The sequence below is a fragment of the Erpetoichthys calabaricus genome, chromosome 14, assembly GCF_900747795.2.
Source record: "Erpetoichthys calabaricus chromosome 14, fErpCal1.3, whole genome shotgun sequence".
In the NCBI taxonomy this organism is placed as follows: domain Eukaryota; kingdom Metazoa; phylum Chordata; class Cladistia; order Polypteriformes; family Polypteridae; genus Erpetoichthys; species Erpetoichthys calabaricus.
Window position 1 is genome coordinate 89,897,806 of NC_041407.2, and position 18,190 is coordinate 89,915,995.

Sequence of the window (18,190 nt, forward strand, 5' to 3'; positions counted from 1 at the left end):
TTATAATTGAATGGTATATTTTAGAGTTTTATTGAAATGTAACAAGAACAAGTTATAAATACAATCACAATAAAGAACAGATTGCCACAGCTCTTATGGTTTAGCCAAACCAAATTTTCTAGGGCAATTTTGCAAAAACGTTTTCAAATTATAACAGTTTAAAAACACAATAAACCTACTGCTACAAATGTTTAACATACAAGTATATGTTAATTCCCAGTACAAGAAATCTGTATACTTTTTCCTGTGGATTTTTCTTTAAGCTTTTTAAAACATTTGAGCATGAAGCTCCAGCTTTAAGCCGTTATGTACAAGCAGATTACTATGGCAGTCTATCACAATCTTATGGGAAAAAGTCCGGGAAAAACACACATTTGATTCCTGCAGGATAATCATGATTAAACTGGCTTCCGCAAGGTTTTCAAAATGAGTATCCACTTTAAGATGGTAAAATTTAGATTCAAAAGTAGAAACCAAAAATGAAATAAAAATGAAAATCAATTTACTGCCATGTTCTCAGAGCCAAAAATGTCCCATGTACCACTATGAAAGGAAAGATATAAGCAATAATGAAAAGTGTGTATGAACACAAAGAAATTCTCATCTTCAGCCCAATACAGAGTACAGCCAATCGATATTTGAGCAATGAAGAGTTAAAGCCAATTCTTTTTTTGTATGTTTTTACTTTTGTTTGAAGGATGAAGTATTTTAAGCCAATCAAGTTGTTGCCAATCTCCTTTTAATTCCAGTGCCCTCATTCTGTCTATTTCCACTGTTGCCCATAAGAATCCTGATAAAACTCTTGGTTGTCATTATTGTAACCATAGTTACCAGAATAGTCGCCTCCTTGGTGAAGAGGCTGTTGAGCGATGGGTTGGGAGCCCCAATTCTGCTGGTTGTTGGTCTGGCGGCGCTTGGAATCCGGTTGATTATACCCATCTGCTTTCCGCTTTCCACCTACATTACCACCACGATTCCCTCTGGCACCACGAGCACCACGGCCCCTCTGCTGTTGGGATGGACCACCTCTACCACCACGGGCACCACGTGGGACACCCATAGGTGCCCCTCGCTGGGAATACCCAATTCGACCTCTTGGGAGAGGAGCACCACGGCCTCTAGGAGGAGGAGGGGGAGCACCTCTACTGACTCGGCTGCCTCTTCCTCTCACTGTATAGCCATCATCATAACCATAATATGGATCTTCATAGCCACCACGATAGTCATGGTAATCATACCCATAGTAATCATCGTAGTACTCTTCATAGCTGTAGTAATCTGGAGGGTACAAATATCCACCTCTCCCTCCCCTACCTCTGCCCCTAACAGGAGGTGGCATACGCGGTGGTGGGTAATAGTAATAATCTTCATACCTAGGAAAAGAAAAGTTTAAAATATCACTTGCTGAAAACAGTTATATTTGTAAGAATCCAAGTACATATTCATTTTAAAAACTACTTAACCCAAGCCCAATGCAAACTAGGAGCCAATCAAACACACAGAAAGATTTTTAAATCATTCATTAATGATCAGCCTTACCCTGTGCTTCTGGTGGTCTGTCTAGCAGCTTGCCGTTCTTTTCTCTTCTTATCTGGGGGTTTTGCAAGAACTATTTCAATCTCCTCTCCCTCTAATTCCTTTCCATTCATTTCCTGCATTGCCTAAATGGTATTTGAGTATTTAACAAATTAGTAGAATATAAAATTCTGGTTGATTAATTTAGTCTTAATTCAAAACATTATAACTGAAAAATAAAGGCCTCAACATACAAAGCCCTTTTTTATTTTAATCATGCTTTTATATAACAGACACACAAACAAATGGTATTTGGAATCCTGGTCCAGAGATCACTTGGATTTTTACTTGTACAGTACTAGAATAAAGCATAAATAGAATATAATAATAGTATAATAATCAAGTATAACAGAGAGACCTAATTATAAAAAAGAGCATCTTGTCTTTCAAAATCAGAACAGAAGACATGTGCACTATCAGGCCAAACAAACATGTCATCCCATCCAGTAATAAATTTATCTAGGCATTCTTTTCTCTTCTAAATGGACATAAAAATAAGTAACAAATAATATTATAACATAAAGATTTATTACAAGATTAATTTGTGTCACCCTTAGCAAGAAAACTGCTTGTGACGCCTAAACACTGTGAGATTCTGAAATACAGAATAATTAAAAACACCTACTTTAACAGCAGCATCTCGGTCCTCAAAATGAACAAATGCATAATCTTTAAGTTTCTTGACTCGCTCCAACTTTCCAAACTCTGAAAAAGTCCTTTCTAAGAGTTCCTCAGTCACAGAAGTAGCAAGATTTCTCACAAATAGAACTTTCACCTTAAAGGAATAAAACACCAATCTAGTCTCTTTTCAGACAGTTCTACTGAATAGTATTTAATCAAAGATTTTGGTCTGCAAATGTACATTTCAGTGTAACTAAAAGATCTAGCTGCATTATGGTAGTAACAACATAATCTGCCAGACGTGCATTATTTATAATACTGAAGGAGGTGCTCACCTCTTTGGCCTTCTCACACACCAGGTTACTTAAACTTATACATATCGAGTGTAATGGTAATTTGCACATAAGCTGTAATGGTGTTTTCATGGAAATTACAGGAAATGCTGCCCACAATGTCCTTTGATCACCAGAACCATTCAAAAACCGCACAATGTCAAACAACCCACCTTTATGTTATTGGATCATTCAACAATGAGCACCTTCCTAACATGCAAATTTTAAAAAATGAAGAACATGCAAGTTAAGCAAAGTGAATATTTAAAACATAGCTGACACTTTACTAACTTGAATGGAAGTAATGCTAATTTGCTTGCTTCATTTAGCTGTGATTTAGTTTTGTTCTTAAAACAACAAACCTTTTATTTTAGTTTCAAAACTAAATACATTGGTGTAGTGCTTATATAATCTTATGACAGAATCTGTGAGTTATAAGCTGAAGCTATTATATAATGCACCCAAACAGAGCACATTTCAGACCACATGTGAAAGAAACATATACTGTATACCTTTTAACTGTTTATATTACATACCTTTGCCATCACCTCTGGATCTGGTTCTTCTACAGGGTCTGCCCATTCAACAGTGACCGGGTTGCCCCACACTTTAACTTTTCCACTCATTAACCTACGCCTTGCCTGAGCAGCAGATTTATGATCTTCATACTCAAGGAAACAGAAGCCTCTGTTTTTCTTCTTATCATCAGGCTGATGGTACAGTATGACATCTACAAGGCCCTCTTTTATGCACACAAAGACATCATTTGAAATCATAAACTATACTGTTGTCAATGTGACAATAAAGATATAAATTGGCACCTTATCAACAAATATTGCTATCATTTTCTACATTATTTTTTAACATTTTAAGACAAAATTTGAATCTTACTTAAAAAAAGGACACAACTTAGTAATTTTACACAAACCGGTTAACCTTTATACAAAAGGATTTTTTTTTCTAACCTGTAACTTTGCTGAAATCCTCAAAGATACTTTCTTTGGTCTTGTTCTTTGGAATAGACCCAACAAATAGTCGATTATTTGCAACAGAGATGCAAACACCAAGATACTTTCCAGATCGTATTTCACAGTTATCACACTAAAAGCAAAGTTCAAGGAAAATGCTCTTATTGGTTAAATGTATAAATACTAAAATTTGGTTTTAAATGTAATTAAAAGCAGGCTCTTAAGTTTACTTTAAAAAGTACTGTATATGCAAAGCACTCCTAAACGTATACACACTTTGGATTTTAATAATACAAAAGGAAACAGAAACTGAATAATGTTCAAAATGTTCACTAACAAAGCCAATGCATTGTTGAGACCAATACACGAAATAGCAGTATAGGACCTTTCAAATCTGTGTTCAAAGTCCCATGGTGTTCTTAGTTTTTTAGTATACATGGTGCTTTCCAGAACAGCCAACAGGTAAATGCTGTTAAAACTAGATGACATTCCCATATGTGATTGCAGAATGTTATCCTCTCCACATTTCTGTGTGCATTACTAATATCCAAATTGCCTATACATTTTTAAACACTCATATATAATAAACCCCAAATATTCCTTACATTATTAACACACAAGTAACTGCAAACCCTTACAAGTTTAACTGCCTCCTGCGCTGCATCCTTGCTGCAGAAAGTAATGAAAGCATAGCCTCTGTTTTGTCCCGAAAGAGGATCCATCATAAGGCGCAGATCCCAAATAGGACCAGCTTTTTCAAACAGTGGGATCAGCTCATCTTCATATAGATCTCTTGGAATTTTACCTACAAAAACCTGTCAAAATTCCAACTTAAGTCAATGTGCAAGCAGAAACAACTCTTCACATATTAAAAAATAAACCCTTCACAATGTTAAGGGAAACAAACCAGCTGAAACTGCTGAAATTTACACAGAAAATTTCCAACAGTAAACCTTTTTATAGGACTGGGGTCAGCATTGCATACTACATGTTTGCAGATAGTATTTTCCATAAACTAATAAACATAATTATTACTGCAGAAGTTTGGCACTTATTTTAAAGTAAGATTTTAAACTAAATAACTTGGCACTAACCTCAGTTCCCACTCCTGGTTGTTGCCCTGAATATACTCGCTCAGGGGGTGGGCCACCATATTTTCTTTGTCCTGTAGTTACATCCAAAGTGTACCCTGTACGCTCCAATAATGCCTATATATTTCAAATATTTAAAATAAGTTAGACAGATAAAAATCACTATCCCGCCCTCCCTCCCATAATGTCCTTACGTGGTCTAAACCATACAAATTCTCACACAGCACGATAATGAATTGGCAATGGCTGCTCAACAACATTTTCTTCAGAACATAATTCATTTCTAGACAAAGGGCTATCCTATCAATCACTATTATGCTGGTTGACTATTTTGATAAAAGTAGCAATAATTCACATTAAGCTTAGCTCACGCAAGCAGAAAATGTAATGTAAAAGATTGCATTTTTGAATATATTTTTAATACCTGTAATATGATAAATGATAGATCTTCATCTATAATCTTTAGTTATATGAGTGCGTCCCAAACAAACTATATTGTTCTCTGACCCATGTATGAATTCATTCATTTCCCAATCATCACTTTCATGCATATAAACATATTCTGCCATAATATGTTTGGAGACTTTCAGGTACAGAAGGCAGGCATTTCAAGGTAAACTAATTATACTCACTATCATAGTTCCGAGTAGTGACGTGTTGCATGCTGGTTAGCACAAGCAAGTAAGAATTTCACTGTACTCCATACACATGATAATGAATCACTTCAGGGTCGAAGGAATGAGGTCCTATCCAAGTAGCACTGGGTGTGAAGTAGTAAATGGCCATGGATGGGGCACCAAGGGGGCATTAACCCATGCCAGGCCACTTTAAAGTTACCAATTAACCTAACATGCACCTTTTTGTGATCTGGGAGTAAAAACAGTACATGAAGAACAATAGACACTGACATAAGATGCAAACTAAACTTGATCTGAACCCAGGTCTCTGACTACCATAGTCCACCTATTTCAAATCTTTTATTTGTAATGTGGGTATATATTACATGTTATAAGGAACAGCCACATAATACCCATTCATACTGGGTGCTGAGCGTTATTATTGAATTTCTAACAAATTAAAACATAAAACCCATCAAGACTCAGAACAGACTAGAAGTAGAGCTTGAAACATGCTTATGGATCCAAAAATGAACCAATAGTACAGCTTATTTAAAAGTGTTTTCAATCTTAACTAAAGACTGTTCAAAAGATAATGAATCAGAATTGATTGTCTCTATTAATACAGTTCACTGCACATAATGGCACCTACAGTATGTAGTGACAACAAATATACAGAAAATGGGCTGGACACAACTGTGACAGGATGCTTAAAGTGCTAGAGGGGTCTTTCACCCATTAATTCCCCTTATAAAATCCCTAACAGGATGAAAACTTACATCTCTGATGATGAAGTTAGACTTTTTGAACAATGGAGACTGAATGAGCAAGGTATGTTGAGAACATGTCCTAAAAATCCAGTTTTGTATCAAAATGTTTTTTATATATTTTTAGAATTTTTTTTTATATTTATATTCTACTATTCAGGTCATGATGTAGACTAATAAGAAACTACTATCAGGAGCTAAGCCAATCAAAAAAATCTTAAAAACATAAGGATTGGGAAGGGGACGTTAAAGTTAAGAAATTAAAAAAACAATTTCCTCACTTCAGAGTTATCATTAAAACACACTATTTATGCAATTCATCAAAACACACGCAATTCATGACAGGAACAAATACCGTCACATTTTACATAGTTGACTCTCTAATGGGTATAATATGGTAGATAAAGTTAGGCAACTTCACCAACAGCTGACAATATGCTGATATGGGCCATGTCCATTATGCTATAATTGCACCTCCATTAAATACAGGAAATGATATTTAAACTCAAACATGGGTATTATAGATCTACATGAACATTTTTACAAAATTACATGTAATATGTTGAACCAATATGAATATTGATATGCCACATGTTTTTAGCTAGACTTATTGGAAGTTGTGTAATGCAAGTGTTACTAAAGTGGTTCTTCAATGTCCATGTACAGGCTCCCTCATACTGTATGTGCCAGCAGCTTACTGCTGCCAATAGCGAAGGATTTTCATTTTTCATTTTGCCAAGCTTGCTGGGTGGTTCAAACACAATTCAGATATGATTATAATACCTGTCTATGATGTCTTTTCTCTTACACTGATAATCAAATATCTTTAATAAGTTTCATTTTAGTATTTCAGTACTTGCTTTGAAACCCATGCACCTCACCTTCCATCTAGCTGTGCCAGAGCCTATTATGTAAGCATCAAATTAAATATCGAGTCCTGCTGTATCCCTGACACCACACCTCAGACAGTACTATTTATAGCAGGTGCCATGAAGAGCAATATTGGCTGTATGACATCTTCTAATGAACAATGCTAATAAAGTAAGTAGCATAAGCAGTAACGTTATGAACTTAACTAGGGAAATTTCTAAAAGGGTCAGATAGACTTGTTGACATTAACCGACTGGTGATATTATGCAGAGTAAAAAACAGGCAGAATCAATCCTTTGGAAGCTGGCCAGGACAAAAACCTTCTATGACATTATGCGGAGTGTGGCATTAAACATCAAACAGGTTTAACCGCATGTCCACAACATATTCTAAAGGCCAATGATTAATTTATAATGCATACTTCATTGTGACTTGCAATGCAACATGCATAGCTGGTCTTTTTTTATAATGGAGAAAACTGCAGACACCATATATGAAAAGAAAATGTTTGCCTTCGCACCTCTGATCAAGTGTTGACTTCTTGGGGTTTGCACCCGCATTGTGCTTAGCTGCTCTCCGAGGTCCAGAGAAAAGGTCACAATACCATTTCTAGTGTGCTCAAAATCTCACTGGTTTTCACCCATCACTCCCACTATTTACTAGTTATAATTAATGTACTGAGAGAGCAACTGCTTTCCATCCTGACTAAAGTGCTGGTTCTACTTCTGGGTGATACTCATGGAAAACAACAAAGCAAGGAACACTTAGAATAAAAATAAGAATACCGACGCCTTGTTAATTTCTAATCAAATATCTGTTCTTATGTACTGCGAGCCAAATGTGAACCACCACAGAGTTACTTCTATGTTAGAATCTCTTGGCTGTAGTCACACACTTCAGCCGAGTATGCACAATAGTTAAACTTTGTAACACTCCTAATATCTGAACCTGTCTATATCCACAGACTTCTGTGCAATGTGCATGATTTGACTAATGTTATTGCTACTACAATATGCATAATGTACATATCAAAAGTTTGTAAGCAGGACACAAATGCATGTAAACACATGGATGTTAATTTTAAATGCTTGCAGAAACAAACCCTGGACAAGGTGCAAGTCCATTGCACGGTGAAGACCTACACACACATATATACACACCAAACACACACTAGGGCCAACTTAGCCATTCCAGTTGGTCTAACCTGCATGTCTTTGGACAGTGGGAGAGAAACCACGCAGCCACAGCAAGAACATGCAAACTCCACGCAGGAAGGAACTGGGAAGTGAACTCTGTTCTTCTTACTGCGAGGCAGCAGCGCTACCACTGCACCACCACCTTAATACATAATTCGCCTGCCTCCTCACTCACCCACTCACTCACTCACTCACTCACATCCGTCCAAAGCCAAATGCGCAGTCGCCTTCTGCGCACTCACTGACGTCAGTCCGAAACCGAATGCGCAGTTGCCTTCTGCGCCGCTGCCTGAAAAACCTTACGAGATCGAAATCCAACCCCAACATCGCGGCAGGCGGCGGATTTAGCCTACACATTATACAACTGTCTTCAACAGGTACATTCATGACTTAAACATTTCAAAGTTCGTCTCAATTCCAACTTATACAAATGCCTCTAAAGAGAAAATTTGCTTCATTGCGGCAGGCGGCGAATTTAGCCTACGCATTTCGGGAATATTATTCTGAAATCCAAAATCCTTCCGCCCAAGTGTAGGATATTAGCCCCGATCACAGCCAACCCTCACACTCAAAATAATACGTAAGAACATATTATTATTAAGTACTTTCAGCGGGCGAGTGTTGTGAAGGTGCAAGTTAAAGATGGGCCACATCAAGGGAAATTACAACCAAACAGTGAGAGTGTCTTCACAAAAAATGTAGTCTACAGAGAGATTTTACAACTTTAGTTGCATACTGACAGGCCTCCAGTATACAAACAAAAAACATTGTCATAGATAGCATGTCTTTTTTAAGTGTACAGTATTTTTTGCCGTGATAAAGTCATACATATCCCAAGCCGCTTAGTTAATTATCATTACTTACATCACTTTCTTATTTATTTCTTACTTATCATTTGTTCTTCATACACTACTGACACAAACTCGTGCCCGTTTCATCTTACGTTGTCGAAACTGGCTTTTTGTCTAGTTTACTAATATAAAAACATTATTTATCTAAAATAAATTATTTATTTTCTGAACCTACGTATTCTGTTTTGTAAATAAATTTCTGTAAATAAGAAGACCTTTATTTTAACAAAGAAACCACATTTACTAAACAAAAAGTTTAAAAGGTACAAGAAAAATACTTGCAAATGCAAAAGCTGCTGTCATTTCTACGGCAACATTAAAGAATAGTTCTAAATGAAAAAACTTGCATGTTGAGCATGTTTCACAATATAAAGTACTGTACATAAAATCCTAATAATAAAAAAGATTACATTCATTTTGAAGTAAATATTCACTGTAACACAAAATGTATATCTGAAAATCAATAATCTGTAAACTGGCCTCAAAATAGTGACTCTCAAAAAATATTTTAAAAATTAAATTAAAATCTTCAATGATTTAAAAGATACATTTTGAAATTGATAAAGACCATATACTCGTATTTAAGTTTGCTTCTATTCATATTCTGCTTGTGTGTGCTGCGATAACATTTACTTTAAAGAGTACTGTTACAGGATGCACAATAGATTTCTTCTTCTATTACTGACACTTCCTACACAAATCCTCAAATGTGCTAGAAAGAACACTGCATACATGGTATAAATAAAAAATAGGCCTCTAATCCCACTGATAAAATAGAAGTTACAAACTTAAAGTCAAACACAATGTAATTATCCAAATATTACCTTAATCTTTGACTCATCTGGTCCTTTGGTTGATTCCTGAACTTTGTTTCCTTGTTTCTCCCTTTGTCTGTAGGTTTTCATTACACCACACAAAAATGCACTTTTATTCTAGTGATAGAGAGAAAGTGTTAGTCAGAAAATAAGTATTAATAATAATGCATCAAACAGATATCATAGTGTCACTTATAGAATAATACAAATGCAAAAAGGAAAAAAAAACAAATGCAAAATGTGTCTAGTTATAATTTGGTGTGCATTGAATTTAAAACTATTATTATTTCACAGCCAGGCCTACAAAATATTGAGCAAGACGCATAATGCCATTAACCAGCAACAAAATCACGCTGGACAAATGTCTTCATACACAAGTTCAAAACAATTAATTTTTTTCTTGCGTTATGCTAGAAAGGGGCACATTTTTCTTCTCTTTGAAATGCAGTTTTGTTTGATCAGGAAGCATTACACACAGCTCATATAGTTCACCTACTTTCCATCTGAATCTAAAACCAGTGAAAGCCTGCTTCAAATCTCTGTCTTCCCCGTATATTTGTACTGCACCGTAGTGGTCGGTTTTGGTTGTTCGTTGTATATTTGCTTGCTCTATTTTCTCAATATGACTTGAATATCAGGTGCAAGGAAAAAACAAGATACAATAAATGGCATTGTGATTGGAGTTTAAGTACATCAACAAGACTTTTGTATAATAAAATATTTATTGTTCATACTCAAGGCAATAACATTTTTACTGGAAGCTTTATTACACATTACAGGCAATTTTTCATCAAGCATTTCTCAGTACACACCACCAATTCTTACATTCATGAGAGTGAAATGGTCCCATAACCGCAACGTTTACAGAGAGTCAACAGGTGCCTAGTCCCAATGCACAACTCTAGTTCATATCTTTAGTCCCTAGTACCTACAATCCCAGTTTACTATATTAGATTAGATTAGATGAGAATTTATGTCATGATTTACAAAATTAGAAATTAATAATGACTAAGAAATCAGGAAAATTATTACTTACTTTTTAATACAAAATGTTGGCCTACTGAAAAGTATGTCCATGTATGCACTCAATACTTGGTCAGGGCTCCTTTTGCATGAATTACTGCATCAATGCAGAGTGGCATGGAGGCGAGCAGCCGGTGGCACTGCTGATGTGTTATGGAAGCCCAGGATGCTTTGATCACGGCCTTCAGATCGTCTGCACTGTTGGCTCTGGTGTCTCTCATTGGTTTAGGTCAGACGAGTTTGCTGGCCAATCAAGCACAGTGATCCCATGGTCATTAAACCAGTTACTGGTACTTTTGGCAGTATGGGCAGGTGCCAAGTCCTGCTGGAAAATGAAATCAGCATCTCCATAAAGCTTGTCAACAGAGGGAAGCATGAAGTGCTCTAAAATCTCCTGGTAGACGGCTGCGCTGACTTTGGACTTGATAAAACACAGTAGACCAACACCAGCAGATGACATGGCTCCCCAAATTATCACTGACTATGAAAACTTCACAATGGACCTCAAGCAACTTGGATTCTGTGCCTCTCCACTTTTCCTCCAGATTCTGGGACCTTGATTTCCAAATGAAAATGAAAATTTACTTTCATATGAAAAGAGGACTTTGGACCACTGAGCAACAGCCCAGGTAAAATGCTTCTGACGTTGTCTCTGGTTCAGGAGTGGCTTGACACATGGAATGCAACAGTTGTAGCCCATATCCCAGATACTTTTGCTTCACATTGCTTCACAATCCTCTCAAGGCTGTGGTTATCACTGTTGCTTGTGCACCTTTTTCTGCTGTCACATTTTTTCCTTCCACTCAACTTTCCATTAATATGCTTGGATACAGCACTCTGTGAACAGTCAGCTTCTTTAGCAATGACCTTTTGTGGCTTCCCCTCCTTGTGGAGGGTGTCAATTATTGTCTTCTGGACAACTGTCAGGTCAGCAGTCTTCCCCATGATTGTGTGGCCTACTGAACCAGACTGAGACCATTTAAAGGCTCAGGACACCTTTGCAGGTGTTTTGGGTTAATTAGCTGAGTGGAATGTGACACCATGAGTCTACAATATTGAATTATTTCACAATATTCTAATTTTCTTAGATACTGAATTTTGGGTTTTCATTAGCTATAAGCCATAATCAGCAAAATGAAAAGAAATAAACATTTGAAATCTATCACTCTGCATGTAATGAAGCTATATGAGTTTCACTTTTTGAATTAAATTACTGAAATAAATTAACTTTCAATTATATTCTAATTTATTGAGATGTACCTGTATACACTATCAGTGTGTGATAATGTCATTTTACCTGTACATGTGAAAGATCGCTCTCTTTAAACTGCTGAAGCACAGACAGAGCCCCTTCTTCATTAAACTCAATCAGAGCATCAATTGCCCTTTCATCCAGGTCATCATATGTCACCAAACCTATAAAATAAACAAGCAAAATCTAAGATGGAACACCATATTTTTTAATTAAATAAAGAGTGAAATCTACAATGTAATTCTAGTTAAACAGGCTCTTCAGTTCCAAGGAATGTTTTTGGGATGTCCTTACTTACCAGGGTATAAAAAACATAATCCTCAGTGAATACCACAGTAATTATAACATGCCAGCATGCACCATTTTCTTGATAGCATTGCTTAAAATATAGCATTTTCTGTTTGCTTTTTACTCAGCTATTAATAAGTTTATGCACTCAACAATTGTTGATTTTGATTGATTGTTGATTTGTAGTAGGTCTTTCCTGCATATAAATGGCTCCAAACGCAGCTCAAAAACTACAGAGAAATGGATGCCTGAAAATAAAAGGAGCATTTCTGCACTGACCATCTCAGTTTATTGACTCAAGTCTGATTGAAAGCCTGTGGTCTGACTTGAAAAACACAGTCCAAGAGCTCTAACCAAATTCAACACTGATATGAGTGGTATGGAAAGTGACAAAAACAAAAACTCACTGAAGAAGTGGCATTATGCATTACAGAAATACACAGGCATAAATGTAATGACTTGCGTGCATTTAGAGTTGTCATGCATATCTGTCAGATAAATGTGCTTGTTTCTCAGGCACACACTTTATTGAAATGAACTACATATACACACATGTGACACATGAAGGCATTTATTTTACTCAAATCTTATCACAGTATGCACAGAAGTTGAATCTATTTTTGTTCATGTATCTTATTAGCACTTGTTTCATGAACATTTTGGAACTGAATCAGGTTTGCTCTTGGTGCGCAACAGGTTGTCCAATACCCGAGACTGAACAGTCTTTATGTGCTAAACCCCACATTGACAGCTGCACGTAACTGACCTAGTCTGCTGAGATAAAGAAGAAGTTTCCTACCCCAAGCAGATAGCTTTATATAATACAGCAATATACAGAGCTATAGGATTTGGTTTCAAACAATGTAGCCCACGTAATTAGTGATAGAGTTATTAAGACAAGCATTACTGAATCCTGAAAAGGAACAGCAAGTATTGCCACTGACAGTAAGGTTGTGCCTTAAATGTTCACATTTGCTCAACGTACTTCCAAGTCATAATTTCTAACTTAGAAACTGAGGAAATAATATTAATATTAGTTTATTTTGTGAAAGACACTCATATTCCACAATGTTCTGATGTTTTTGAAACTGCTTTTGTGCATAGCTTTTATGCCACTTTTAATTTGTAACACTTACTGAAATAGCTACATTTAATTTTATTTTTTTTTGCTGCTGATTAGTGCAATATAGTGTTCCATTATAAGCCATTTTTCTTTTGTTTTTTCAAATCCAATGTATGCATTAGGTCATTCTTGAACTGTGTTAAAATAAAAATATATTAAACATAATTTGTTTGTAAGACTAACACTTCATAGTGATTTTTTTCAAGGTTAGTAAATATGAATTATTGTTAGTTTTCAAAGTTTTCAATATTTATCCAATGAGTCATTGGCCATCTAAACCAAAAGCCTATATGGGAGTCAAATCAAGCAATACATACGTTTGTTTACCTCATGATTCTCCTTAGCTATGAGCTAAGTAGGACTCAGAAAGAAAGAAAGAAAGAAAGAAAGAAAGAAAGAAAGAAAGAAAGAAAGAAAGAAAGAAAGAAAGAAAGAAAGAAAGAAAGAAAGAACCTGGAACTCCAAAACCAAAATGTTAAGGAACCAACTAAAATGGTACGATATCAAAAAAAGAAAAAGAAAATGTGGCTGGCAAAACTTATAATAAACTAATGGAATGAATAAGCCATTTGTGTATTAATTAATTACAAAAAGGCATTACATCAAAATGTGAAGCATCAAAAATATTTATATACAAAAACTTTGTTTCAAACTCCAGGAATTTTTACATTTAATAATTAAAAACAAATTTAACAAAAATGCATCATGCTATATAATTGAAACAGCTCAGTAATAATATCTAGCCTGTTTCACTAGCCACCAGGTAGTGGTTCCATGGTAATGGCTGGGCAAAATAGTCATCTTAATGAACACACAAAAAAAAATCATGTCAAGAGCCACATATCTATATGTTAAAAATAAACACAAAACAACATATTACTTAATAAGGAGTGACATTCTACATGCTAAATACAAACACAAAATGTCTCAGTTCTCATCCAGAACAACTACAAAATAAGTGAACAAGTCTGTTTTTGATTCATTGATGATTCATTGATCAACTCCACCACTGTGACCTCCACTCACCTAGTGGATGGAGTGACATGAGAAGTGAATGCACTCCACTTGGGTTTTACTAGCTTGGGTACATTACAGGTATATTAGATGGACATGCAAGCAAAAACTTCACTGTACTCAGTACATGTGACAATACTACTACTAATACTGCTACTACTATATTAGCAGTGTTCACTTAACCATCTTTAAAATCACCCCTTTTGCATAAAACCTGCCATAATTGACAATTTTATGAGTCAACACATAACTTGTCTTCTATACAGGTTCTCAAATGGAAGGCAGATTGGTGAAAATATGTTGACAATATGTCATGTTCTATTCACAATTTCCTTTTCCCAATCTAACAGATTGAAATGTTTGCTTGAAAAAGTAAAGCTAATGTTATTCTTCTAGAACGCTGCAATGCTGACCTGACATATCAGACAAACTGCTTTCTGTCCCATATCTGTAAAGAACTACTTTGATGTCCATTATGGAATAAAAATATGATATTTAATGTTTACCTGTCTCCTTTTTTCTGATCATTTTTCCCAAATAACTCAGATGAAGAGCAAGCACAGGGTCAATAAAAGCCATGAAACCAATAGTTAAGATACAGGAAAAAATAATGGCTGAATCATTGTTTGAGCAAAAACACAGACATAAATTGTCCAAAGTTATTAAGGTCTGAGGCAGCATTAAAGTGATCCAGAAACCATACTCTTTCTTGTTTAGGAAGTGTTCTACAATCAGAATTTGATGCAAGTATGCTTTCACTGAGGCATCATGGCTTCAACAGAGAAAAGCAATCACAATAGCCTTAATGCCGCACCTATACTCTACACACCATGCTAAGCCCGGAGCTGCTGCTAGCTCAGAGGCTACTACCCTGTAAACTGGGGCATCTCGTCCCTGATCATTTTCATATTTTTTTTGCTCTCCCAGGAAAAAGTGAAAATATAGCCTATGGCATAAAAATAACTGAAAAGTATTTCATTTGGATTATTGAAAACTAAAGCTGAACAAAAAAGCTAGCTGTAAATTTATGTGAAAAAAGAAAATTCACATTAATTTCACTCGATTATTATTCAAAATTAAAATGAAATACTGCTTTACTAGATATCTATCTTTCGATACACATTGAGAAAAAAAATTAAGATCCATATCACATGAACAGGTTTTGTTTTTTACTGCATTACAGGAGGTCTTAAAGTAATTTTTAAAATAATAAGTAGATGTTGTAAGAATCTAAACAGGCATCATAGCTGGCATAGGCACCACACACCAAACACAGCACAATTATTTAAAAATGCCAATAATCAACAATAAATGATTAAATTCTTCATTAGTATTTTCCTCTGTATTATAAAAAAAAATAACAATTGAAATTTTATTCTTGAAAATCATTAAATTATCTTTATTAAAAATTATATTATCAATTAAAATGCTGAGCAGAGACATTTTAGTTTTTAATATAATGCAATTTAAACTTAAATGAAACATTAATATTGTTCATGGGTAACAAGTCACAGATTTTCTATACCCTGTACATACACATTTAAAAAAGGACAAATCTCTACAAATACTAAGTGGAATTATCAGATGCTACAAGCCACTGCTTCTGCACACATCAAAGACAAACTGCTTCTGAATTATGCAATAGGTGCCACTTATTCATTATATGAGTATGTAGAGTACACTATTTTCTAAGACACATTGTAGGTTAATGCAGATATCAGTAGGTCATTTAACCAAACAAATCATTTTTATTCTGCGGTGGGCTGGCGCCCTGCCCAGGGTTTGTTTCCTGCCTTGCGCCCTGTGTTGGCTGGGATTGGCTCCAGCAGACCCCCGTGACCCTGTAGTTAGGAAATAGCGGGTTGGATAATGGATGGATGGATGGATGATTTTTATTTTTCTTTAAAGTTACATTTGCTACTAAAAATTCAAAACAGAAAATGTGAAAAAATGATAATTATGTTTAATTTGTGATCACTTCTTGTATATTTAATTGCTCTCTGTCCATTCAAGCATTACTCAAAAAGCAACACAGTGATTTTAACAAAGCTTTGCAGTTATTTCTAACAAGATATCAATGTGATTTTTACTTCCAAAAAATTACAACTGATTGCGTAACAAACCAACTCAACTGCAATGACTATTTAGATTTTTTTTTAATATTTAAGTGTGTTGAAAAATAGCAACATTTTTACCTTTGCTGCTCAATAACCCTTTTAACGGTTCACTGAATCAAATATCTGTTCCTTCTTTTCTAAATGCTCATTTTATGAGAAAAAAATGTCCAATTCCATTTTCTCCAGGGCAAATTATAAACAAGCAAATGTCCATTTGTGATGATATCCATACTTGAAATCAAGTCTTTTGAGATGGTAGGAGAAAAAGGGAGTGGACCCCTTGTGGGGATGCACCAAGAGTGCTCCTCAGGGAAGAGGTGGGCTGTGTGCCACTCGACTTTCATTTGTCTCTCAGCGACTGAGTTGTACATTATGACTGTGATGCATTCAACATGCTCTGTAACATTTCAGTAATATTACTGAACTACTGAGATAAATATTATTACTGATCTACAAACTGTTCATTGCTGCAAAATTTATTCTATCTCTCTAAATCTTACACTTAAATTGAAAGAATAATTTCACAATGTTGATCTCTCAGAAAAAAAGGCACTACATGCTAAATAATACAAAAAAAAAACCCCGTCTTTCTGTCATGATGAGGAGGTCGAAGTGTCAGATCTGGTTTTACGCATTTAACACACACTTCATCACTCTTCTGGGCAAACCCAGGTAGATTAGCTATGACATTATAAAAGAGGAAACTTTTAATCCACTCTAAATGAACAAATATATGAAACAGAGCAGTAGCAAAGCAATGAGCTCCTTCTTAAGAGATCAACTGCTCCCTGATTTAGAGTGTAGCTACGGATGCCCCCAAGGACCACACTTTTCCAACCTTAATGTAGGGAGACACTAACTATTTGCTCTAAACACTCATAAAACAAGATATCAAGTTAGGTTAAACAACATGCCATAAATAGCAGATAACATAGTAATAAATATAATATGCAATATGCTTGTGTAAATATTTTAAGGACTAAAAAAATATTTTAAAACTAAAAAACTATTTAAAAAAATCTTAATATTTAAGTACAACACTTTACAACAACCCACATCTCTGTAGAGCCTTTATCATTTTGAAGTTTAAGGAAACAAAATGTTTACATACCTGTCTGAAAAATCTCATCAAGCCTTTCTGCTACTTTCTGGGGTAGCCCTGCAATGGTAAGTATCTGGTAATACTCTGAATGAGTTGTGTTTGAAGTATCCATAGGTTCCTCTTCCTCTTTCACCTGAGCAGCACTACCATTGACTTCCGCCATGTTTCAGTTAAAGTCTAAAACAAAAATTACGCTTAATTTAAAAAAACAATTTTTGTTTTAGGGTTCACAAAAAGTAAATAAATGCAGAGGTAAACCCTGATTAGTTTAAACTTAGAATGTTAAACAGTAACCAATAACATCTGAATATTTGCAAGAATATTTCTGAATGGTAAGATTATTAGTTTTTGGAGCATTAACATTAAAAAATTAATAAAGCAAAATAATCAATTGTAAAATTCCCTTTGCAACGTACAGATCAATTAGAAACACTTCCTAAACATTCCTAAAGTATGGTTTTCTCAAAACTAACAAAAAAATTTAAACACTGCAAAACATTTTTATCTTCCCAACTAAGACAATTATAGCAGATACAAGAAATGGATGGATGGGTGGCTAAAAGATTTA

The 18,190-nt window shown here is 35.2% G+C and overlaps 1 protein-coding gene across 1 annotated transcript in view; it reads right to left on the minus strand.

The window, feature by feature from the left end:
* The window catches only part of LOC114665457 (heterogeneous nuclear ribonucleoprotein R), a 31,833-nt gene continuing 13,643 nt past the window's right edge, over positions 1-18,190 (minus strand). Inside the window, exons 2-11 of the mRNA XM_028820048.2 lie at positions 17,632-17,799; positions 12,024-12,142; positions 9,713-9,820; positions 4,591-4,704; positions 4,135-4,311; positions 3,494-3,629; positions 3,065-3,270; positions 2,201-2,350; positions 1,540-1,661; positions 1-1,373 (exon numbers count right to left, since the gene is read on the minus strand). Coding sequence (XP_028675881.1) covers positions 764-1,373; positions 1,540-1,661; positions 2,201-2,350; positions 3,065-3,270; positions 3,494-3,629; positions 4,135-4,311; positions 4,591-4,704; positions 9,713-9,820; positions 12,024-12,142; positions 17,632-17,785 — 1,896 coding nt within the window. The 5' untranslated portion in view covers positions 17,786-17,799 and the 3' untranslated portion in view covers positions 1-763. The remainder of the gene's footprint in view (positions 1,374-1,539; positions 1,662-2,200; positions 2,351-3,064; positions 3,271-3,493; positions 3,630-4,134; positions 4,312-4,590; positions 4,705-9,712; positions 9,821-12,023; positions 12,143-17,631; positions 17,800-18,190) is intronic.